Genomic DNA, 26,976 nt, shown 5'->3' with positions numbered 1-26,976 from the left:
TGTGGTATAAGGCCTCCACCCACCGTGGGGAGGGCCCCATGTTGACGTATGCGACGAGGTGGGGGGCCTAACAACAGGCGAGGCTGTGCCACCCGCACACTGCCATTCGGACTGCAGGGAGCTAGGAAAATCCTGAAAACCTACTCCAGGGTGCACGCCAACATGCGGTGTATGCGCCCTTAGAGAGACAGGAGGGGCCAAAGGGTCGACCTCCATTGGGCCGGGGCACCCGAAGGGCGACGACGACATATGGTCCAGAGCGGGCGAGAGTTTCATGTCGGAGGACACTGGTCACGGGAAGCATTTGCCAGCACGTGATCCAGGGAGGCACCCGACGGCTGCAGCGCCGCATCCACTGCGGGCGTCACTGGCGGGAGAACAAGCCGCGGTGTGTCACCATGGGGCAAAATGGAAGGCAGCGTCGGTAACACCTGGGGCTGAGGCAAGCCAGTAGATGGGTCCCGGGGGCGCTGACCGTACAGCACTGTCGCTGAAAGCAGATGGTGGGCGACAGACCCCGTGCGACGACAGAGCACAGCTGATTGAGATGCCAGCGCACCTCACCAGAGGCCCCCAGAACCAGATACATAGCTCATCCGAGGCAGCAAAGAATGCGCCCTTCGAGTCAATGCCATGAACCTCGATAGTGGTGGTAGTAGACAGTGTCGCCTGGGGCAAAAGCAGGTGTCTGCCGCTGCACAGGAACCTGATGCGGCGGATGTGGCAAAGGCATTAAGATTCGATGATTGCGAGCATGGAGCAACTCAGCCGGCGAGCGACCGTCTTGGGGCTGAGAGCGATACGAGGACAAAAAGAGAAATAACGCGTCCTCCCGAGAATACGACTCTTTCAACTTCACCATCTGTAACTTGAAAGTCCTGACCAATCGTTCAGCGGCACTGTTCGACTGTGGCGAAAACGGCGCGGATGTCAGATGTTGAATACTTGCAGAATGACTGAAATTCTGCAGACATGAATTGTTGGCCATTGTCTGAAACAGTTGACTGTGGAAGACCTTCAATGCAAAAGATAGCAGATAACGCTTGGATGGTGGCAGATGATGTCGTGGAAGACATCCGGACAACAGAAGGAATATTACTGAATGAATCTATCACAACCAACCATCGATCATTCCAGAATGGACCAGCAAAATCGATGTGTAAGCGTTGCCAAGGGAAAGTGGCTTTAGGCCATGCAAAGAATTTCCGTGGTGGTGCTGATCGTTGGTCGGCACACACCATGCAAGAAGAGCACATATTCGTAATCGCGGCATCGATTCCAAACCAAGTACAGTGCTGATGAGCAAGTTGTCTTGTTCTCACTATACCCCAATGTCCATGGTGGAGAAGCTTTAGGACAGAGGACTGTAACGAACGTGGTACCACGACCCTGGACTGATCGTTATCAGAATGCAACAGCAAAACACCACATCGAACAAAAAGTCTCTCCTTGTGAGCAAAAAATCGGCGAACCAACGGGTCCCTGATCCGTGACTTTGACAAGGGCCATTGCGTAGCAACAAAACGCAGAACGGTAGTAAGGACAGGGTCGGTAGTTGTGGCTGTAGCTACACGACGAAAATCAATCGGAAACGATTCGACCACATCATCGGTTTCTGAATCAATGAACATGCAAGCAAGTTTAGAGGAATCGAATGCCCTATCCTCAGCAACAGGCAAACGGGAAAATGCTTCGGCGTTTCCGTGCTTAGCAGTAGACCGATACAAGATATCGTAGCAGCACTGCAAGAGGAAAACAGACCAGCGAATGAATTTCTGCGCTGTATGTGGTGGTACAGGCTTGTTTGGATGAAAAAGCGATGTCAAAGGTTTGTGATTATGGTAAAGTGACGACCATACAAGAAGTCGTGAAACTTTTTAACTCCAAATACGTGAGCCAATGCTTCTTTCTTGATCTGTAAATAATGTCTTTGCGCAGACGAGAGCAATTTGGACGCAAAGGTAATAGGGCGATCATGCGAGCCATCTCTGTGCACAAGCACAGCACCAATCCCAAAATTCGATGCATCCACCATCAACAAAAGGGGCTTCTGGGGATCGAATGGCGTAAGGCAAGTATTGGAAAGCAATGCCGATTTCAACCTGCGAAAGGTGCGTTTGCATTCCGTCGTCCAGACGAACGGAACACCTTTACGGCGTAAGCGATGAAGCAGTGCTGAAATGGAAGAGGCATGCGGCACATATTTATGATAATAGTCGATTTGTCCCATCACACTTTGTAGCTGCTTCAAATTCTGCAGTGAAGGCAAGTCTCGTATGGCACGGAGGTGCGTGGGACAGAGATGTATGCCTTGGGCATTGAGTACATGTCCCAGGTATGGCAAGTCACAAGCAAAAAACACACATTTGTCCTTCTATAAGCGAAGACCATTTTGTCGCAAGACCTGAAATAATGTTCTGAGATTGGCTAAATGTTCTTCTTTCGTCTTTCCAGAGATCACAATATCGTCCAGATAGTTTGCTGCAGTAGGGACCAACACACAAACAGTTTGTAGATATTGCTGAAACAATGCAGGGGCGGATGCACACCTAAATGGCAGTCGTTTGAAATGATACAAACGAAGATGCACGTTAACCACCAAAACGCGCTGGGATTCTTCGTCCACCGGTATTTGCAAGTACGCATCTGCTAGGTCCAACTTCGAAAAATATTTACCCGTGCACAGTTTGTCAAAATGATCTTCCAGGTGAGGTAAAGGAAAAGTTGCAATCACTAGTTGTGGATTCACTGTTGCCTTGAAGTCCACACAAAGTCTCAATTTTCCGGAAGGTTTTGGCAAAATTACTAAGGGTGATGCCCAGAGAGAAGCCTGCACATGTTGAATTACACCTTGTGATTCAAAATCGTGTAATGTTTTTTCGACCTCATCACGCAATGCGTGGGGAACATTGCGCGCTCTGAAAAATTTCGGTTGCGCATTTACTTTCAGTTCCAAATGAACTTTATAGTTCTTAGTGCAACCGAGGCCCATTACAAAAATGTCTGCAAATTCTTCACATAGACGAGAAACACTGTCTGAAGGCACAGTCTGTTTCACTGATAGGACCTGATTTACAATAGACAAGTTAAACAACTGAAATAAATTGAAATCAAACAAGTTCACTGCAGAAGAAGAACAAAGGACGTAAAATGACACAAGTTTTGTTTGTCCTTTGTATGTTGCAAGAAGGCTGCACTGTCCTAACACAGGGATCGCTTGACCTGAAAAGCTAGTTAACTTAACATTTGCGGCACACAACGGAGGTGTGCCCAGCTGTTTGTAAGTGTCTTGATTGATCAGTGAAACTGCAGCTCCGGTATCGAGCTGGAATGGTATCACTTTGCCGTTAATGTCCAAGTCTACAAAAAGTTTATTGTCCTGCTGACGACAAGAGCGACTGTCTCGTGCAACGTGAACTGACACTGGTACAAAATCACGTGTGACTTGGCGAGAGTTCCGGCGATGTCGACGCACACTATTTGCGGGGCGAACACAGTCACTGTCAGAGAGAGCGCCACTGGGCAGAGCGGAATGAATGACATGCATTTGCATGGGGGAAGTTTCGCAAGCCTGAGTATCCTTGGTTCGATTCCAATTACGGCACGAAGCAAAGGGCCTGGAATTGTTTTGAGTTTCCGATCTGGGATTTTTCTGGCAAACACTCTGAACATGTCCTTTTTTAGTACAGTAAAAGCAAACAGCTTGGTGTGACAGGCAATTGTCACGTGAATGTTTAGTAGCGCACTGCAGGCGTGATTTGAGCACTGCATGTGCTTGCCGGCGCGGCACACGTGGCTGCGAGCCTGGCGGCTGCAGCGTGGGCGGGCGCGAAAGCTGTTTACTGCTCTGTGCAGCTCGCCCGGCGGGCCGGTTAACCTGACACACGGCTGGCGAAGTGTCAAATGATTCCTGAGAAAAGTCAAGTGTGCCCTGCCGATCCAATATGTCCATCACTTATTGAAGGGAGGGATTGACTAATTTCAAAATCTGTTTCCTTATACGAAATTCAGAAACGTTCTGTGCAATTGCATCACGTACCATAGTATCTGACTATGGGAGTCCAAATTGACACTCAAAAGCACAATCCTTAGTAAGGCTGTGCAAGGTTGCAACCCACTCCTGATTAGTCTGACCTGCCGTACGTTTTGTACGAAAGAAGGTATACCGTTTTGCTACTACATTGTCTGATTGTTTGAAAAATGCATCTAATGCAGACAAAATTTCTTCGTAAGACAGAGTTGCTACGTCGCATCGGGGAAATAATTTGACTATCACACGGTAGGTGTGCACACCGACGGACGATAAAAGAAAAGGCTGCCGCTTGTTACCTTGAATTCTGTAGGTGGCGAGATGGAATCCAAATTGGCGTGACCACTCCGTCCAGCTTTCCAGTGCAGCATCAAAAGGTCAGAAAGTCGGTGCAACTGCGTGTCGTGGCTGCGTTAGCAGTGGAGTGGCGGCTGCCGCATTGTTTTGCATTGCACGTTGACCCTGGACGAACTGCCCAAGGGCATCCAGTAATGCCTGCGTCTGCCGATTCTGTAAGTGATAAAATTCAGACAGTACATCTGGAGATTGTAGCGAAGCCATTACACAATTAAATCAGGGCAGTATAGATAAGAACACCGGTTTCACTCATCGCCAATGTTGTGTTGGCAGAAGAGGCAACACCGTGTTACTAGAGGAGGCCGAAATGCACTCGTTTTAGCTCACACAGGCTGGCATGAGGAGGGAAGGACTATACTGACGTGAGGGCTGGAACATGACAAGGAATTAGAATTCAGAAAGCGCATGCAATTACTTTGATACTTAACTTTAATCCATTAATGATGAACGTCGCTCTTGAAGGTACATATTCACAATATCAATACCAATAGTAACTGAACATGGCGTCTTGCTAGGTCGTAGCAAATGACATAGTTGAAGGCTATGCTAAACTTTCGTCTCTGCAAATGAGAACATGTGCACACAGTGAACCATTGCTAGCAAAGTCAGCTGTACAACTGGGACGAGTGCTAGGGAGTCTCTCTAGACTAGACCTGCCGTGTGGCGGTGCTCGGTCTGCAATTACTGATAGTGGCAACACACGGGTCAGACGTATACTAACGGACTGCGATCGATGCAGAGCCGTCATATATCAACCATACAGTATATGCTTCTACCCAGATGTACATATGTCTTTATTCTCCTTCAACCCTCGGCGGTTCTGATATTGCTTAATGTTTCTAGCCCGTAATTTTCATGTGTTGTGCCTAAGTGTAATTTTGTGTGTATGTTGATGTGTGTTTATGCAGCCTGATTCTTCGCTCTGAATGCCACCTGTCACAACTTAGTGGATATCCAGTTGCGGCACTGGCATACAAATTCCGGTCTTTGTCACCAATGAACAGCAGTCAGCAACAGTGTTCATTTTGGTGGTCAGTTGGTCAACAGTTGCCTGTCAGTTCACTTGTACTTGTCTCCACAGCCATCATTCGCCCGTCATCTATGACCTGTGGTGCACCACTGTTGGTTCAGCGATGGTTTTGGGAAGCACCATTTTGTCATGTACAGATACTTAATCATGGCAGTGCATGAACAGTTTACAAGCATGCCACTTCCAGCAGGATCATGCCTTGTAAAACACTGCAGTGCTTAAATCAGCTTCTGGGCTGAGCACAGCTTTCCTTTTGATACTTTGTAATTTAAATGCTACATTATGTAATTTATTTAATTAGTGGGTGGGATTGTCAGTGTCGAGGTCCTTTGAGAATATACTTTGTTAATGACTCATTGTATTTAATTTTTCAGTGATACTACATCTATGCATACTCTCCTCAAGGCATTATATTGGGTCAGTGCATAAATTTGTAGCGTTTTTCCATTAATTTAATAAACACAAGAGATACACGTAACAGAGTCTTTAATCGTCAATAATATATTGTCTTTCACTATTTACAACAGTCTGCCAATGCCGGGATAACTTTTCAATTCCGCAATTGTAGAAATTATGTGTTTTTTTAGGTGAAGAGCTTGTTGAGCCTTGTTCGAAGTGCATTTTCTTTTAGAAAGGAAATTCCGTAAAGGTTGTTTGGTAGAGGTTGGAAAAGGTGAAAATCTGAGGGTGCAAGATCAGGTGATATATAGTGCTTTTTGTGAGTCGAGCAGAATGCAGGCAGGTGTTATCGTGTGGTAGCATCACTTCACACAATCTTCCTGGTCGTTGTTCTTGGATTACGTCTGCTAGACATCTCAGTTGTTGACAGTAAATCTTAGCATTAATGCTTACACCTTGGGGAAGCAGTTCATCGTACATCAAAAACCATCATTGTTCCTAACCAGATGCATAATGTTATCTTTTGTGGGTGCACACAGGTCATTTTACAGGGAGTTGCTGCTTTGTTTGGGCTCAACTATTCCTTTCTTTTCCTTGCATTAGCATAAAGGCAGGATTTCTCATCACCAGTAATGAAACAGGAGAGGAATGGTCACTGTTGTTCATGAGCCATTTGGTGATGAACAAGCAGAGATGCACATGTAGCCACCTCCTGATTTTTGTGATTTTGGCTTAGAGCATGTGGTACTCAAACACCCAGTTTTTGAACCTTCCAAATTGCATGCAGATATCACAAGATGGTGGAATGACCACTGTTCATCTCATTTCCTAGTTGAGTACAGTGACATGAGTTACGGTGAATTAATGTGTTCAAACAATCTTCATCAAATGCCCAAGGTCTTTCTCAACATGGAGAGTCACTAATGTCAAAATGATCCTTCTTAAAATGAGAAAACCGTTTTCTTGCCTTGCCCTGTCCAGTGGCACAATCCCCATACACAGCACAAATGTTTCTGGCTGCCTGTGCTGCTGTCTGCCCTCTACCAAACTCAAACAGAAGAATGTGTTGGAAATGTTTGTTTTCTCCACTTGACACTCCATTTTCTAGTTTCCACAGCACCACTCACTATATCCAAATGACAATTTGTAAACTCAAATATTGACAGTGAACTACAAATAAAAAATGACAATCGATAAATAAATCTGTAGCAACCGGAATACAAATATGCAAAAGAAGATCACTCCAGACTTATGGACCAACCTAATACAACGCATGGTGGAAGGTACATCATGCCAGAACTATTTATTTTGTGTCCTGTTGTATTCACATATTGAACAAGGGGAAGTATATGCCTCTATATGTTTCCTAATCTCTCTCATCTTACTGTCATGGTGGCAGCATAATGGTTGCACTTTCTTCTTTGGATACAGGTCCCATAAATTTTCCCTGCAGAGTTTTGTGAACTCTCTGTTCCAGGGTGTCTCATTTTAGTTTCCCAAGCACTTACGTTACTTATACTAGGATATACCGACCTTTTACAGTGTGTCTTTGAATGTGTTTGATTTCTGTTGTCATTTTTGCTTGATAAGTATTCCATGCACTGGAATGGTCATTTGTGCTTGATAAGAGTTCCATGCACTGGAACTGTATTCTAGATTCAGAATATTGGTGTCTTTTGTGCCTTTTCTTTTAAGATCGCTTCTTAGTATTGCTGCAAACACTTGATCCTGTAATTGGATACTACCATGTTCTTTTTTCTTTGTTATGCACATTATCTTACATTTACCCCACATTTAAATCTTTTTTTAAGTCTTTCTGCATTTGCTTACAATCGTCGACCAACGGTACTTTCCTGTAACAATAGAATCATCGGTAAACATTCTTGTTCTTTTATTTATGTGCCCAGTTCCATATAACCAAGTTAATGAGTTGATCTCTGTGGCCAAGAAACATGAAATTACATTGGCAAAGTTAATAAACAATAAAATTTGCAAGAATCCTGTGCAGATAGCGAAGCTGCTGAGGGTCAGCCACAGCGTGCAGAACTGCACACATGCATAATGTGCTGCATGCATGCATAATGGGTCTTCGCCCTATGTGGTACATCTTGGGTTTGCTCGATCCTTCGCAGAACTGCTTATTATAGTGTGACATTTCACTTAGTATTGCAGTGTGACACTATTTCTTCCAGCATTTAGTGCAGCCTCTTCCAGTCGACAGACTTTCTTCAATTTGGCAGACTAGTGGTGTTAGTGCTGTTACCCTACTCCGTTTGCCCATTGTATAAAGGAAGGTCACGGGTCCAGTGGCTGTTTGCACAAGAGGCAGTCTAGTGATCTATCGTTGCAAGCCTTTAAAAATTAATGGGGATCACAGGTGAGAAGGATCAGATTCCACAATATGTAATTTACAGTTACATAATCAATCATGGATTTAAGTGCCAGGAAGTCGTTTCTGAAAGTATTTGTATGGAGTGTAGCCATGTATGGAAGTGAAACATGGATGATAAATAGTTTGGACAAGAAGAGAATTGAATCTTTCGAAATGTGGTGCTACAGAAGAATGCTGAAGATTAGATGGGTAGATCACATAACTAATGAGGAGGTATTGAATAGGATTGGGGAGAAGAGAAGTTTGTGGCACAACTTGACTAGAAGAAGGGATCAGTTGGTAGGTCATGTTCTGAGGCATAAAGGGATCACCAATTTAGTATTGGAGGGCAGCGTGGAGGGTGAAAATCGTAGAGGGAGACCGAGAGATGAGTACACTAAGCAGTTTCAGAAGGATGTAGGTTGCAGTAGGTACTGGGAGATGAAGCAGCTTGCACAGGATAGAGTAGCATGGAGAGCTGCATCAAACCAGTCTCAGAACTGAAGACCACAACAACAACAATCAATCAATCATATCTCAGATTTGTCTTGTAATGGCATTACAACAACGTGCAAAAAGAAATTAAATATTTAGTTACAATAAGAGAGCAAAAAATTACAATGATCGACAGATGATTTGTAAAGGATTGAAGGTTTTGTACATCAAGAAGCATTTTATGTTAAATTTTCAAGCATGATGATGAAATTAGTGGTACAGATAGTAAATTTTTTGGTGGTACACACTTATTATACAACATTTTTTTGTTGGAATTCAATGGAGAGTATGGAAATGTTAAATATTACTCTGAAGTACATTCGCTGGGTCAAGGGACATGCCTGGAATGATTTTTTTTAGATTAAGACCCTTTATTCCTGAAATTTTGAAGGAAGAAGGAAAGCAGGAATGAAAATTGCAATGTCTGGAATGGATTGCAGATCTCGCATTTTAAATGAACTCGATTGTATGCTACCCATAGTAAGTTTTGCAAGTTGAGAAACAGTTTATTTTTGATTTGGTGGGGCTGCATTTAAAAAGAAAATCACATTATGGAACATTTTGAGGACACTGCCAATCTTATGTCTGTCTTTGAGCTGTTTTCAAGACCTTTTGCTGTTTCAGTTGAGAAATCTGATCAGTGAAATTTCCTTTTAAAAGGCAAATTCTTTTACATTAATTCTATCCAGGAGTTCTACATAGTTTTTCTTGGTAAGTGTGTCTGTGTTTATCTAATGAGGTTGCAAACATGATACAATGTTTTGATAAGCATATGTGTGTGAAAGGCTTTTCTCAATTATGAACTTAAATGAGTCACAATTACATGGCAATCTGAGTTAGAAAAATGCTAAATTTTCTGCATCTGTCCACATGTCAGCAGTTTGTAACAGATGTAAAAAAATTTTTGTCTCCAGTGCACCAAAAATAATTAAAAACAATGAAAATATGTTTTGTTTGTGATCTGTGCTGTTGAGAAATATGAAATTTAAAACCAAGCTTTACGTAAGCGTTTAGTATTCCTTGCGCAACTACACTGCCAAGTGGAGTGTACCATTGTGCTCCTCTATTTCTCTACTTACCTCTCTTCATCCTCAGGTATTGTGGCTTGGTAATGGGGGAAGTGTGCACTCAGGTGACAGAGAATGACATGTGTGCAAGACCTCTTGAAGGTGCAAGGATTACTGCTTTTTTTTATAAAATATATGTATAATAATAACAACTTTAATCTTAGCACATTTCAATGTGCCTTTAAGCCATGCAGACACAGTCTCTGATTCATTTACCTCACGAAAATTCCTCGTCCTAAGAACCAATGGCATTGTACACTTCACATGTCTGAAATGTACGATAAGCAATAACTTCTTGGCTGTTAAACGTCTCCAGCCCTGATACAGTCTCCACCTTACCACCACATACTAGCGCCACAGTAACCCAACTATTATCATGTGCACTAGCGTCCGCATTAGTAAGTGTAAAATTCAGTATGCGTCCACAAAACACTAAAGGCCCATGCAGAATAACTTGCACACAGGTGGTAGCTTATTGAGAATGGATACAGCAGAATACTATATACCTTTCTGCACAAGAGTCAATAACGTGCAATTCAAATGTGGACTGGATTTCTGCCTAATGTTAACATAGTGAAAGCTGCTGATTCTTGGGCATAATCTCATATTGTTAACAACAAATGACATTAAAGAAAATGTGTAATGAGAGGCCAGTGTCGGGGTTTACAGAACCTAGAACAGAGGTCAACCAGAGGTTCGTGAACTTACACTACATTTTGCTCTAACTGCCTATTTTTGATCCAGAAATACCCTTTTTGAATGGGAAGAGTACTCCTGAATATAACACTGTATGTCATAAATGAATGAAAATAAGCAAAGTAGACTGATTACCATGTTGGACTTTCACTTAATGCAGATGCCATTTTAATGGTAAATAGAGCATCATTCAGTTTTCGGACAAGATACTGAAAATGGGTTTTCCATGACTATTTACCATATATCTAAACATGTAGGAATTCAAATTGTCCAGACCAACTGATCATATGACCATTCTGAGTAATCAAAATTTTGGTTTTATTTGAATCGTGTGTTAGAAACTGTAAAAACTCAGTATTACTATATATTTAGAGTAAAATCAGCAACAGTATTACTATGTATTTAGAGTAAAATTAGCAACAGAAGATCCTGACAGTTTCAGTGGGCTTGGCGCAGTTGCATCACACTTTTACTTCAACCAATCATATAATGCCAACTTGTGTATGTCTTTTTGGCAATGTCTGATTGTTATTGCAGCTCTATATACAACTATTGTTTTCTGCTGTATTTGTTTACAGTTGAAATCAGGCAACAGTGCTTCCAGCTGTCAGAATAGTATACATAAGGTAATGATATAAAGAAGGTCCAGGATAGCTGAAATGTAATTATCAGTCTTTATTCCACAACAGGTCTGTTTCGGCTCTCATTGCTATTTTCAAATAACCTGTGCATAAAATTTTGGTGAGATCATTTACATATGTAATATACCCTGCGTATTTGTTTCATTACATATTGGTACATATGTCAAGCTAAACTTAACATCCATAGTACATCGATAGTGAACTGTCATGTACAATAAATGTTAGTACTCACTTGTTGTAAAATTATGTATTTATAACTGCCAACTGTTAGCAAAAATAATAACTACCACACATTTGATATTTATGGAAAACTATGGACAATATTCTAAATACCAACTCCTGTCATCCAACTCACAGAATTTGCCTATTTCCACTCAGTGATTAACAGTGTAGGATAAGATAGATTGCTGCTTACTGCAAAGATAACATGTGCAATTGCAGACAGACCCAGAGGCTTTCAGCCACAGCCTTCATCAGAATGACGCTATTTTGGCCCGAGCTGCCGGAATTGATGGTCGTATGCCTGAGGTGTGCTTCCTTGTGTAAAGGAATGGTGCGTTTCTCTTTTTCCAATGAAGGCTATGACTGAAAGCTTATGTGTAAGTGTCTTTTAATTGTGCCCGTCTGCAGCCTAACATATTATCTTTGTAGCAAGTAACAATCTATCTTTTCCTACATTATTGCTATTCCTACCTGAGTTTGCATTCAGTGGTTAATAGATTAACTAAGCTACCACCAGAAAAACAATCAGTGTAAAAAGAACTAGACACATTTCATTAAATAACTCACAGAAATAATTTTAATCCGGACATAATCACAAAACGGCACACAAAACACATTGCATCCGAGCTTAACACAATACACAATGAAATATGCCTAGCTAGGGAAATGTCAGCTAAATGTAAAAAAGTGTATAACTACAATTTACCTTCGCCAGGTATGCAACAAATTAAATGTATTGTTAAAACCACAAATATGCAACTAGTCTTTCTTACCAGCTACAACCTCAAAATGAAACTATGTTTGGGCAACACTAAATCCTCAGAGTTTAACCCAGGTATATATAAAACCACATGTAACAACTGCAGTAACTTGTACATCAGCCAGACAGGACAAAATTTTATAATTAGATTCAAAGAACACATAGGAAGCAGTAACAATAACCAATTGAGCTTCTTTCTCCATCTCAAAAATCAATACATCACAGTCGATAAAATTGAAAATGCATTGGAAGTACTACATACAATAACCAAAGGTTCCCAAAATGCCTTTTTCTAAAGCAGAGAACATTGCACAAAACACACACACAAAATTCCAATTCATACATGCATGAGCATTGTCTTTGGCCACTGAGGCTAGAAGTAACTGCACGCATTCGTGAAGTTTGGGGGGGAGGGGGGGGGGGGCTGAAAAGGAGAGAACTAGAGGAGGGGTAAAAAAAACGAGTGGGTGGGTGTTAGTGGAATAGAAAGGTTCTGTAGCAGTAGAGTGGGAGCAGAATTAAAGAAGACTGAGATGAGGAGGGCTACAGAAATGTAGGCTACATTGCAGGGAGAGTTCCCACTTGCGCAGTTCAGGAAAAGCTAGTGTTTGTAGGAAGGATCCAGATAGTGTAGACTGAGAAGCAATCATTGAAGTGAAGGACATTATGTTTGGCAGCATTCTCAGCAACTTGGTGGTCCGGCTTTCTCTTGGCGACAATTTTTCGGTGGTCATTCATGTGGACAGAGAGCTTGTTGGTTGTAACACCCACGAAGAATGCAGCACAGTTCTTGCAGCTTAGTTTGTAGATCACATGACGGCTTTGACAGGTATTGCTGCCTTTGATGGGATATTGATGCCTCTGACCGGGCTGGAATAGGTGGTGGTGGTGGGAGGATGTATGGGGTAGATATTGCATCTGCGTCTATTGCAGGAATATAACCCATGAGGCAAGGAGTTGGGAGCTGGGGTAGAGTGTCGATGGATGAATATATTGTGTAGGTTTGACTGGCAGTGGAGTACCACTGTGGGAAGGATGGGAAGGACGGGTAGGATTAGAATTAATTAAAATTAGAAATTTATGTATACATGATAAACTGTGCACAAGAAATATTAAACGAACATACAAATTTTAAACAATTTCTACCTAAAAAACTTTATTAAAATACTGGAACGCAAAAGGAATAAAATTAAAAACAAATAACACACGACCATCAAAGATAGCCTATGTTGAAATCCAACCAGCGAGAAATAACATCATTGCTGTCTGTTCCCATGTACTTTGTAAACATGTAGCATCATAGTAAGAGAACTATCAGGTAACTGTCAAAACAGATTCAATTTATAAGAAATGTTACTATTACATAATTTTAGCCGCGGCTGACCACTAGCAGTTGTGTAACAGTTTACTGTAGAAGTAATGTGGACGTCAGATTTACCTAGATATAAGTGCAAATTTGTAAGCAATCAAATATTTGATGCATATTATGTACATAAACGATCTCACCAACATTGTGTTTACAGGTTACCTGAAAATGGCAACGAAAGCCAAAGCAGATCCGTCTTGAAATATAAAGACTGATAATTACATTGCAGCTATTTTGGACCTTCTTTATAATAAATGTCATTAAAGAAAGAAAGCTTTGTCATAAACATTCTGTTGACAATGAAGTCATTAAAGATGGAGCACAAGCTCAGATTAGGGAAGGATGCGGGAGGGATTTGAACTGTTGTCCTTGTAAATGTGAGTCTAGTGTGCTAACGAGTGTGACCTCATTTGTCAGATCAGGTGAATTGGGTCACCAAGACATCAGAGTGAGTTCACTATCCTCAAACCACTGTAGCATTATTCTGGCCTTGTGATATGGACAGTTAACCTGCTGCCTGCTGGATAATGCCACCACCGTCGGAAAGACATCAAGCAATAAGGTGTGCTGGGGGCCTACAGTAGTGTTTGTGTAGTACACAGCTGTTGTGGTGTTTTGGTTACTACCACAGGTCCCATGGAAGCTCAGGTGAATGTCCCACCATAGCATAATACTGCCCCCATTGGGAAGAGTCCATGGTACACTGCATGCTTCAAGTAGCCATTTTCTTGGATGTCACCATATCTGGACACGACAGTTGACCTTCTGTAACAAGAAATATTAATCTGACCAGGTAACAGGATTCTATTGACCCACAGTCCAATGCCAGTGGTCCTGTGCCCTCTGTAATTGTAATAAAGGATTTTGTTGGGTTAGCATGGGAATAGTTTGGTGTCATCTGCTGCAGAGTTGCATGTTCAACAATGTGCACTGAACAGTGTCTGTGCCAGTAGTGTACTCCTATCATCAGATCTGCCACAAATTGCTACCAGTCCTGCATTGTAGAGAGAGCAAGCTTCTGACCTTCACATTGTGTCGTGAGGCAGGGTTGTCCTACACCTTACCATCAACCCTGGGTTTGAACCTTCTTCAACCGCTTAATGTAGATACTCACAAGACAGGCAACCAGCTTTGCTGTGCCCATTCTCAATCACCAGGTCATAACAATCTGCCCTTTGTGAAAAATTTCAGCAGTGGAAAAAAATGAGGCCAGCAACCAGAGACTGTGGTCGTGTGTGTGTGTGTGTGTGTGTGTGTGTGTGTGTGTGTGTGTGTGTGTGCGTGGGGGGGGGTCTGTTTTTGACAATAGCCTTATTGACTAAAAGCTAACTTTCAGCCAGTTGTTTTGTTGTACCTTTTTGCAACTCAGCGTCTCTGCTGTATGGTGAGTAACAACTATCCTTTCCTTGATATTGCCCTTTGTGAAAGTGTTTTATATCAGTGGCATTTATCGTCATTATAATGATACCCCATTCATGTATGCTCCATTTGTCCTTACCATGTCACGTGCCTGCAACACCATCAGGCACTTTCAGTGGGCTATGGCTCATCATTGTGTGTATTTACAAGGAAAGAGACCTTCTTTTCCTAACTAAAGCAGCTGAATGAAAAACTATATAGTATTTTCATACACTGGTCTTTAACACCCCTGTAACGTGGCCAAACCCATAGTTATTTTTATTATTGTTTTTTTTGCCTCATCTTATTTTTTAGTTAAATATTGTTATTCATTTGCAGGTGGTCGACAATCACGTTATTCGGTATATTCCACCCGAAGAATTTGATCCCCCTCGGAAGCGTGCTGTAAGACAGAAATATCCAAATCGCTATGGATGTTTACTAGTTGGAGCAGAGAGCGCAGATCCACAAATGGTAAGGAATAAAACTTAGTTCAGGAAAAAATAAATATATCAGTTTCACTTCTTGGAGCTCAGCAAGTGATTTGACTGTAGTCAGTCATGTGTAAAGTACAGTATTATGCTTTTTTAAAGAAAAAAAGCATAATACTGTACTTCATATTAAACTGTACTGCACAGTAAACTTTAGTTGAGTTATCTATACATGTAGCATTTCTTGAATATAAAATGTTTTTTTCTGTCTCATTTTGTGATGCTAAGACTCCAGAGTATTTCTTTCATTCATTCATTCGTTCACGTAATCAGGCCCAGTGGACCGCACACTACCACAGTTAGAGCTCTCCATTTGTCTCTGTCTTCTGCTATCTGTCCCCAGTTTTCCGTGACTCCCAGCTGCACCTTGTTTTCTCTCACTCCATCGATCCATCTCTTTCTAGGTCTTCCCACTGGTCTGCTGCCTGACGGGATCCAGTCCATTGCAATTTTGGGCCACCTTGTTGCCTCCATTCTAACTAAATGTCCAACGCATTGCAGTCTTTTGCTTCTCATCACTCTCAAGGTGTTTGGCTCCTTGTACAGCTCTTCTAATTCTGTATTATGGCGTCTTCTCCACTTTCCAGTAGTCTGATCTTGGACTAGTCCAGATATTTTCTTGAGGACCTCCAGAGTATTTAAAAAGTTAAATTCATCAGGAAGTCATTTGAAACCAGAGGCTCTGTGACTTCTTTTCACTTAGTGATATTTTTCCACAATTGTTTACATAGTACCTAGATAAACAAAGATTTATCTAGGGGCAATAGTACTATGAATATTTTTTATTAAATATGTGCTGTGTAAATATTTCTCATTTTGTTTGGCTACTTATTTATGCTATGCTGACTTACTTTGCATTTGAGCAAAATGTTTTGTGAAACACCATTATGCACTTACGAATGTTGTATTTTTGTGGTTCTTAGGAAATAGAGGGTGATTCATAAAGATATGCAAATATTTTAACATGTTATTCTACAAGTAAAACTGAAGAAATAAGTTCATATAAATGTAGGTCTACAAATGTTAAGTTACAGAGTTACAGCTAATAAAAGATTTTGCCTGAAATTTAGCATCTTTGCTAATATAAAGCCATCGCAAAACTGTACAAGGTTAAAGCAGAGCAAGAGTTCCATTTATTTTGTTGTTATTGGTGTGGTGAATCTAATAAAACATGTCTCAGACGTGTCTGCAGTAGTTTTCCAGAACATTCAGAGAAGCAAAGATTATTATACAAGTAAATTTGATTACTTTCCATTACGAATGTAGAAATGTTTGTCATTTTTGGCAACCGTTAGTGAGTTGTTTGTCATTTCCTAACCTTGAAACGAGTTAGCCTTCTGTATTGTTCACTGGAAGAACATAACAACAGTGTGTGTAACTGAAACCACATAGTAACTGTTGTAGTTTGTTGATTATTTATAAAATAAGGATACCTTTCAAATTTACAACAGAGGAATATGCTGATATGGTGTTTATTTATGGCAAATGTGATGGTAATGCCTCTACTGCAGTTAATGAATATCGCATGTGTTATCCAACTCAGAGGTTTCCGAATAGACAAACGATAATTGTAGTATTTTGAATGTTACGGGAGACAGGTTCTCTACCTAGTGTTCGTAGTCTTGATGTTCTGGAAAACTACTGCCGATACATGTCTGGGACATGTTTTATTAGATTCACCAGACCAATAACAACAAAATAGATGGAACTCTTGCTCTGCTTTAACCTTGTACAGTTTTGCGATGGCTTCATATTAGCTAAGTTGCTAAATTTCAGGCAAAATCTTGTATTAGCTGTAATTCTATAAATAAACATTTGTGGACCTGTGTTTATAAGAACTTTTTTCTTTAGTTTTACTTGTAGAATAACATATTAAAATATTTGCATACCTTTGTGAATCACCTTACATGTGTCTGAAATTAAAGGTTTATTTGCAGTTGTTACAAATTGTCTCCATTATAGCCTTCAGATGCTTGGCGTAAATCTTCCTAATTTATTTATCTCTCTCTCTTGATATGGGCAAGGGTAAGTCAGTTATTATCCACAGTTTAGTTATATTTTTGTTTCTTTTGGTAGTAATGTTGTTTTACATTGATGACGAATGCTGTGTTTATTTGTTGTTATATCTTGGCAATTTTCAAGCTGCTTGGTTAGTTTCATTATCACTACCATGCTGTTAATCATGGTTGCTCTGCTGTCTATTTGCATTAAAGAAGAGCAACGTTCAGTGATCCATTTTTTGTGGTCGGAAGGCTTATTAGGGGCCGAAAATCATCGTAGACTTACAGTACAGTACGAGAACAGTGTTTTGCCACAGCAGAGTGTGCACGAGTGGATTGAAAAATTATGAAATGGTTGCACAAGCGTTACGCACGATGAAGGAGCCAGATGATCGTTTACCGCCACAAATGAAGAAACCATTGAGCATTCTTTTAGACAGACAATGAACTATTAATGAAGTGGCACATTGTCTGCAAATTAGTCACAGTTCTGCCTGCAAAATCATCCACAACAGACTTGGGTTACATAAAGTTTATGCAAGATGGGCCCCAAAACAACTCTCACAGTTGCATAAACAAACGCGCTTGGATATTTGCAAAAAACATTTGGATTGCTATGGTAATGAAGGGGACAACTTCTTAGACAGGATCATTCCTGATGACGAAACATGGATCCATCATTACAAGCCAGAGAGTAAACGGCAGAGTATGGAGTGGAAACATCCAAATTCGCTGTGCAAGAAAAAGTTCATGACCCAACCGTCCACAGGAAAACTGATGCTTACGGTTTTTTAGGACACACAAGGTCCAGTACTGGCATATTATGGAGAAAAGGGCACAACAATAAACAGTGTATGTTACAGTGAGATGCTTACTGCCAGGTTAAAGCTTGCAATTTGAAGCTAACGCTTAGGATTGTTGTCGAAAGGTGTTGTGTTGTTGCACGACAGTGCCCTTCTACATACTGCTGCCCACACTGCAGAAATTCAAATTTGAAGTACTGGATCATCCTCCATATAGTCTCGAACTCGCCCCTTCTGACTATCCCTTTTTTGGTCCACTCAAACATGCATCAAGGAGCCATCGATTTGCCTTGGATGAAGATGTGAAAGAAGTGGTGCATTCCTGGCTCGCAGCTCAATCAAGAACCTTCTTTTGTGAGGGCATCAGGAAGCTTGTACAACGATGAACCAAGTGTGTTGAAACGCAAGGAGACTATGTTGAAAAATGATGTTCTTGTAAGTTTCCTATTTGATTGCAATAACATTTTATAACTACTTTGCGAATAATTCTTGACTAGCCCTCCTATCTCTTACTTGTATCCTTGATACTGCTTACTGCATTCACTTTTTGTAGATGCAGTTTCAAGAACGTGACTGAGTATATTTCAGAGAGTTCAGAACATTATGTAAAAAAAGTACAGTAATTGTTTGTCTTTCTACTGTCTTCCAAGGACACGTTTATGGACCAGTTGGTAATGTCAGTGATTGAAATTACATTAATCATGCTTGCTTTAGTGTGGCACAGTAGTAAACTCTTATTTGGATGTGTGTTCTATGTCGAGGATCGTATGTATGACACAGATGTAAGAACCTGACATTCTGCTTTAAGTAGTGTCTAAGTGCAGTTATTGGCTCCAAGCCTTATCCGCTTTCAGCTACTTGTCCCAATCACACTTCTGCAAAATTGGCAAGTAATGACACTTCTGAGTTCCTCTCAAACATATCAACCCCCTCCTCAAAGTCATTGGGAGCTTTTGTGCACTGCAGGCAAATTTTAGTAACGTTCTCAAATAATGAAATTCACAATAAAATGGGACTGGTGATGTTCTCATGTATTGGACATTTTTAGTAGATCACAGAAGAGTTTATATACTGAGGTGTTCCATTAAATGTTGACTATTTAATGCAGTTTCTTCATTGTGTTTGTATGTCATTGATTGTTACTCCTTTGAAAGTCAGTGTTGGACTCCATTATAGCAAGGAAAAACATGATGTGTGGAATGCAGTACTTGATAGAGCAACACATAAGATACAGGTTTTGTGTAGCACTGAATACATTGACTGCACAACAGTAATACAGCATAAACAATAGCCGGAGCACTTGTTTGTGATTACTTAAACAATCCTGTTTCTTTGGCAGCTCACCGGAGTGCGCCAGGAGGCTGACACAGTTGGCCTCTGTAAGCAGGCCTGTTAACTGTATGGAAGTGTGCTCTCTCAAATTGCATGTGTCATGAGTGAAGGTACATCACTCCTCCCTTCTTGGAGGTGGGAAAAGCAACATATATACAAAAAAACACTAGGCACAGAAAAATGCATGATACAAATAAAAATTTGCTGGTACCAAAAAAGGCACTGGTACTGTGGGGGAGGGGTGGGGAGCATTGATCTTACAAGGCACTGAGATTGTGAGTGTTGGAAAACACCAATGATGGCACTGAATCCATTTCACCAACTCAACGATGGTAGCTGCTGCAGCATGTGGGGAGTAGGCACCAGTGAGTAGAGGCGGAAGTGATGAGGGTGTGGGTTGACGCACCCTTTTACCGCTCATGAGGCAATAGTGCAGGACCAGAACAGCGTCTCCATAGCAACATCTTCATCAAGGTCAGCAGTTGGCATCAGAGGTGTCAGCTTGGGTGTAGGAGACAACAGCATCACAGGACACAGCAATGGAGGGGGCAGTAGCGGCCACAGTGTGGGGTGACAGCAGTCAAGGAGTGCGGATGGAAGGAGGAGCCCCAGACAGTGATATGTCAGGGAACGACCCCCTCCGTGGTGCGAACCAGACTTTCTGCAAACAGGAACAGGCATTGACAGCAGTGGGGGTGGGGAAGGTGGTAGGTAGTCCCTCCGGAATGAGCACCGCCATGCACAGTCGCAGCTGGTCGGACTGATGTGACATCTGTCCACCAGGGATGGGGATGATGCACAGGCGCCAGCCCTGGCAACATTTGATGATGGCAGGAACCCAGTTCGGCAGGCAGCCGAAACCACTAGCCCAACCAGGCGCATCTGGCCAGAACCATCACATAGCTAGTGTCCAGCAGATGGAGGAGTGTCCATGTTTCAAATCTGTGTGGAGTGTCCACAGTTGCCCCCCTGCTGGTCTGAGGGTAAGAATAGGCCCTCGGTATTCCTGCCTGTTGTAAGAGACTAAAAGGAGTCTCACATGTCTCGGCCTTTATGTGATGGTTCCCTATAGGGTTTGACCTCCATACTTCCAAATTTTTTCCGAAGAGCGAGCCAACTGGGGAAGGGTACCTTACATGGTGCATCTTGTCCGTCATGCACTGAGATCTTTAACCCGCTTTCTTGTAGTCGCATTGCTGTCCCGCTCACTCTCCGTCTCTTGGGCGAGGATACATTCCTGGGTGCAGTCTCTACCATCCACTATGCTGCGTCGCTCCTGCGCCTATAACAACCATGGACTTCTTTGTACCTGATATCCAGCACGGTAGCCAGTCAATTGTGGTGGGGTTGCCATGTACCCTTTTGGTTGTAGGCCCCTGACAACGCAGGGATTGCTCTGCTGATACCTGCACCATTAACTCCCCACGTATACTAAGGAGTAGATGCCTATCTCCCTGGGGCATCGGGACTTTTGGCAATGGCCATCCTGCCAAATGGCCCTTGCTGCAGGTGGGTGGCGCCCGTGGGGAGGGCCCTTGGTAGGAATGGATGGCATCAGGGTGGATGACATACAATGAAATGTGGCACATCTTCTCTTGCTGGTGGCCAGCCGCCAGCAGTCTCTAAGCATTTCAGGGCTCAATTCAATGCAAACACGTATGACCCGAAATAGTTTCCCTCTCTGACCACACCATGAGAGGAATGAAAGGCTAAGAATGGCAGCAAAGCTCATTCGCCCCACTACCTCTTATGTACAAGAGCTGATGAGGAATCCTTTATGTCCATGAAGCCTCAGTTCTTTGTAGAGCATTTAGAGGACAAGTTTGGAGAGGTGCAGGGCTTGTACAAAATGCGCTCTAGGTCAGTTTTGATAAAAACTGCATCCTCTTCCCAGTCACGGGCATTACTCACTTGTGACAAGTTGGGGGATGTTTCAGTTGCCATCACACCCCATAAGAGTTTAAATATGGTCCAGGGTATTATATTCCACAGGGACTTTCTTCTGCAGTGTGATGACGAGCTGCAGGGCATTTTAGAGTGGAGAGGTGTTCATTTCGTCTGGCGAGTTCATCGGGGACCAAGGGATAATCAGGTTGCTTCCAGTGCCTTCATGTTGGCCTACGAGGGTGATACATTGCCTGAGAAGGTCAAGGTAATGATCTACCGCTGTGATGTCAAGCCCTATATCCCTCCCCCGATGTGGTGCTTTAAGTGCTGGAAGTTCGGCCATATGTCTTCCCGCTGTACTTCCAGCCTCACATGTTGAGATTGACGACATCCATCACACCCCAATACTCCATGTGCCCCGCCTCCCATCTGTGTCAACTGCGGAGAACATGTCGAGATTGAGGACATCCATCACATTCTAATACTCCATGTCCCCCGCCTCCCATCTGTGTCAACTGCGGAGAGCATCATTCTCCTTGTTCGCCAGACTGCAGAATTTTACAGAAAGAGTGGAAAATCATGGAATAAGACCCTGGACCGACTGACCTACACTGAGGCTAAGAGGAAATATGAATGACTCTATCCTGTGCGAATGACTTCCTCTTATGCCGCCGCTACGACAAACTAATAGCCCCATCAGTTCAGCGAATTCCACTCAGCTCCCCAGGCCATAAGACTACACCTCCCATCTTGACTATGAGGGGCCACTACCCTCCCTGTTGCTCCTGCGCCACCTAATTCGGGAGCAACAGCCCTACCCCCACCCAGCACCCACCCATCGGGGACGTCTGTCCCCACTTCTAAGCCGGAGAAGCGTCCAACTTCGGCTCCTCTCACACAGAAGGGATCCCTTGGGTCCTTCCCTTCCCAGGTTTCCACCAATGGGAAGGATGACGCTCGCCAGTGGCATAAGTGCTCACAAGCTGCTGGTCGTAGGGCTTCACGATCTTCCTCAGTCATGCAGACTCAATCAGTGAAGCCCTCCCAGCCAGTTAAACCCAAGGAACAGCGCGAAAAGTCCAAGAAGAAGACCTCTAAGACCAAGGAACTTGTGGTGGTGCCCACCTCACTGCAACCTACGAGCTCTGCGTCTGAGGATGGGGTGGAGATTCTGGCATCCACTGAGGATCTAGATCTCACCAGACCCTCAGACACCATGGAAGTCGATCTCATGGGTACTCAATCGGTGGCAGCAAGTGATTCAGTGGCGTAATCTGCCTCCTCGTTTCCTTCATGCCTTTCTCGGCCGCTGACAGTGTCATCCTCCAGTGGAATTGCAGCAGTTTTTTCCACGACCTGGCTGAACTCCAACAACTTCTTATCCTACACCCTTTCTCCTGCATTGCTCTTCAAAAACTTGGTTTCCGGCGATGCGAACCCCCACCCTCCATTGCTATTGGGGTTGTTATAAGAATTGGGCAGCTTATGAGAGGGTATCTGGTGGAGTCTGTGTCTATGTCCTTAACTCTCTTTACAGCGAGTGTGTCCCTCTACAAACACCATTAGAGGTTGTCGCTGTTCGGGTGTGGATGCCTCAGGCTGTTACTGTCTGAAGTCTCTATCTTCCACCGGATAGTGATGTCCCACGCATGTATCGACTGCCCTGATAGCCCAACTGCTGCCACCTTTTCTGACTTTAACGCCCATAACCCTTTGTGGTGTGTATTGGTGGCAAGGGCTGAGGCACTGTCGTTGAGCAAGTGTTGGCACAGCTTGACCTTTCTCTTTTAAATAATGGTGCCTCCACATATTGACGGCGAACCTCTTGCTGTGGTGGAGACGCATCGGTTTTTGGGCTTGCTTTTTGATGCCCAGTTGACTTGGCTCCTTCATATTCAGCAGCTTAAACAAACATTGTGGCGCCATCTTAACGTTCTTCATTGCTTGAGTCACACCAGCTGGGGTGCTGATCGGTTTACCCTTCTACAACTGTATCAGGCGTTGATTCAGTCCCGTCTGAGCCTGGCTTACGGTTTGGTGTCACCTTCCGCGTTGCGGTTGCTTGAGCCCATATTTCACTGTGGGATCCAACTCGCGATTGGAGATTTCCACACAACCCCGTAAACAGCCTACTAGTGGAGGGTGGTGTCCCTCCAGTGCGGATCCGGCACCAGCAACTACTGGCCGCTTATGCTGCACATCTGTCTGGGCATCCAAATTACCATCTCCTGTTCCCCAACTCAATCGTCCATCTTCAAGAATGGTGGACCCAGTCAGGGTGTACAATCACGGTTCTTGTCCGGGCTCTTATCTCTTGGCTTGATTTTTTCCTTCTCCCACCTCTTTTCCAGGCCCATATAAGTATACACCCATGGTGTGTGCCTGCCCATGCCTTCGACTGGATTTGCCTCAGGGCCCGAAGGACTCAGTCCCTGCTGAGGCCCTCCACCACTTCTTTCGTACCATTCTTGGCACATTTCACGGCTCTGACGTGGTCTTTACTGACGGTTCGATTGTTGCTGATCGAGTTGGTTATGCTCTTACTTCTGGGGATCATTCTAAACGACGCTCATTGCTGGCTGGCTGCAGTGTTTTCACTGCCGAGCTGTTCGCCATCTCTCGTGCCCTAGAGTATATCCGCTCCTCCTCAGGTGAGTCCTTCTTTATCTGTAGTGACTCCCTGAGGGGTTTACGAGCTGTCGACAAGTGTTTTCCTCTCTCTCATCTGGTGATGGCTATCCAGGAGTCCATCCAAACTCTTGCCCATTGCGGCCGATCCATGGTCTTTATGTGGACCCCAGATCATGTCGGCATCCCGGGTAATGAATGTATTGACACGCTGGCCAAACAGGCTGTCGGTGCACCAGCTTTAGAGATTGGCCTTTCAAAGTGTGATCACCATTCAGTTTTGCGGCAGATGGTCTTTGGTACCTGGGATGATGAATGGCGCACCCTACTATCACCCAACAAACTTTGGATTGTCAAGTAGACTACCAGTGTGTGACGCTCCTCCATGTGGGCCTCTCGCAAGAACTCTGTTGTACTCTGCTGGCTGCGCATTAGCCACACTTGAATGACGCATGGTTATTTATTATACCGAGAGGACCCACTTCTCTGTCACTGCGGTTCAGCATTGACAGTGACCAACATTTTGTTGCACTGTCCACTTTTAACTGCACTCAGGCAGATGTTTGCACTGCCTGATATGCTCCCTGCACTTTTAACGGATGATGCTGCCATGGAAGGATTAGTTTTGAGTTTTATTCATGCAGGGGGCTTTTATCGCTTGATCTGAGGGTTTCTTTTTCTTTTGTGTTGAATCTGGCCTTTGGCCTATGGTTTTAGATTGGGCTTTTTAGTGTGTCTCTTGGTGGTTGGCTTTTCCTTTTTTTGTTTCCGTGGTTGACCAACCACTGTAACACTCTGTGTGTTTTTAATTCATCTTTTCTGGTCTTTGTCTATGTCTTTCTTGTCCTGTGTCATTCCTTGTCATCTACATTGCTTGTTTTTGTTCCTTGTGAGTGTTTCATGATTGTGGAAAAACGACCAATGGCCTTTGTCGTCTGGTCCCTTCAACCGCCACAAACCAACCAACCAAACTGTCCACAGTTGGCATCCATATAGCAGCTCCGCCAGGCTCTTGTCCCTTGATGGAGTGAAATGGTATGAACTCAGAAAAACAGTCTAAAAAAACTTTGAGAGATCTGCAAAATACATGCTTTCACATCTGAGTTTTGAACATCCAAACCATGTATTCCGCTTCACCATTATATTAAGGATGAAACAGGGCAGCTGTGAGGTGGGGTTGAAACAGGGGAGCTGTGAGGTAGCGTGACATCCATTTCAACAACCCGATGATGGTGGCTACTGCAGCATGTGACAGGCAGGGAACAGTGAGTAGCATGATAAGAAGATGCAAATTCTCGAGTAACAAACTGGAAGCCGTTATTGATAACCACTGCATACAGAAGTTTCTCAATTGCAAAAATCTTAGATGGCGCCAAAATAGTTGCTACCACGGATGTGGTGGACAGTGCGCCATATAGGGAAACTTGGAAAAGGTGCCCACTACAATGAGCCGATACTGATTTAGGAAGGGCTCAGCAAAATCGTCATGTAAAAACTCTCATGGGCTCATGGGTGCTGTGGCGTCAGCCCAGCAGAAAAAGACGACTGCGGGACTGCCTCTTGCTGAACAGTCTATGCCCAGACAATACACATGCCAGTGGGCCAAAGCTTCGGTGTGAGATGTCCCTCAGTGACCTACATGCAGAAGCCACAGTATAGTGTAAGAAAGCGGGAAACACATCCCAAGCACAGCAGCCTCCATATCTAACAAAAGAACTACGTCAGATAGTGCTGGAGGGAGAAGTAATTATGCAAGGGATCTGAGGCATAACCTGAGTGTTTATCCAACCACCTGTGCTGCATAAAAGACAGGACCCACTAAGTGCAGGATCCATGGCAACAGCTGATGTTATTGTAGCACTAGCAATGGGAAGATTGTTGAACACATCCTGGTTCTCTATATCTAAACTGAAGCAAAGCAACTTGTCCTAATTGAACATCAGGTCCAGCCCGATCAGAATGTGAAATAAAGCATCACCCTTGTCATGTTGCGCCATCGGTTGGTAAAGGAGCTGATAAGGAAAACGGTAGAGGAAGAGAGTCCACCGCTGGAAATAATGCACTGCCTTGTCCAGCACAAAAGCTGAAGAGTTAAAAAGAACAGCCAATGGCTTCTGATCAGTGATTAAATGGAACCTAGAACCACTCAGAAAGATGTGAAATTTCTTGAGGATGAACACAGTTGCTGAAGCCTCCTTTTCAATCTGAGAATACCACTACTGAGTGGGAGTTAAAGTCGTAGAAGCGTAAACAGTGAGTCGTTCAGACTCGTCCTTGTATTTGTGGGCCAATGCTGAGCCAAGACAATGCTGTAGCCAACAGGGGATGCTGGCCTGGCTGAAAAGTGTCCAGGCATGAGACAGATTGAAGCTTAGGAGAAAGTAAAACAAATGCTAAGTCTCAAGTGGCTGAGCAATGACAGATGTGTCCGGTAAAAACTTATGTTAGTACGCAACTTTACTTACAAACATCTGCTGTTCCTAAATGGAAGTTGGCTGCCTCAAAGCCACAATTGTATAACACAGTGACGCAACAGTTTCATCCCTGGTTGCTTGACCCCTGTGTGAGAAACCTCAAAACACCTAGATACTCAGTTGACAGATGAAAAAATTGTGATTTGGCAAGATTGCCCTTGAGACCCACAGACTGCAAAACAGAAAACAATGATCGGACGTTGCTGAGGTGGTTTTCAATGGTAAAGCCGAAACAGTATCGTCGAGGTAATTGATGCAGCTGGTTACAGAGACTGTCAGCTCTTCTAAAAAACACTGAAAAATTGCAGGTGCCCTAGTGGCACCAAAAGGCAAGTGTTGATATTGGTGTGGGCCGTAAATCGTATTGACCATGACAAGGCACCTAGTGGCCTCATCCAAGAGGAGTTGGAGGTACACTTCTGACAAATCAGTGTTGGAAACGTAGTGGCTGCCTGACAGTTTTGCGAGCAACTCATCAGGACAGGGCAAAGGGTATGTATCCTTCATGGAATGTGCATTAATCTTGACA

General features: G+C 43.3%; 1 protein-coding gene across 1 annotated transcript in view; it reads left to right on the top strand.

Moving 5' to 3' along the window:
* LOC126271858 (39S ribosomal protein L3, mitochondrial) overlaps positions 1-26,976 on the top strand; it is an 84,946-nt gene that overhangs the window by 8,409 nt on the left and 49,561 nt on the right. The window contains exon 4 of the mRNA XM_049974194.1: positions 15,172-15,306. Within this exon, the coding sequence (XP_049830151.1) occupies positions 15,172-15,306 (135 nt within the window). The remainder of the gene's footprint in view (positions 1-15,171; positions 15,307-26,976) is intronic.

Source organism: Schistocerca gregaria, chromosome 5 (genome assembly GCF_023897955.1).
Source record: "Schistocerca gregaria isolate iqSchGreg1 chromosome 5, iqSchGreg1.2, whole genome shotgun sequence".
Classification (NCBI taxonomy): Eukaryota; Metazoa; Arthropoda; class Insecta; order Orthoptera; family Acrididae; genus Schistocerca; species Schistocerca gregaria.
This window is presented reverse-complemented; position numbering and strand designations above follow the sequence as displayed.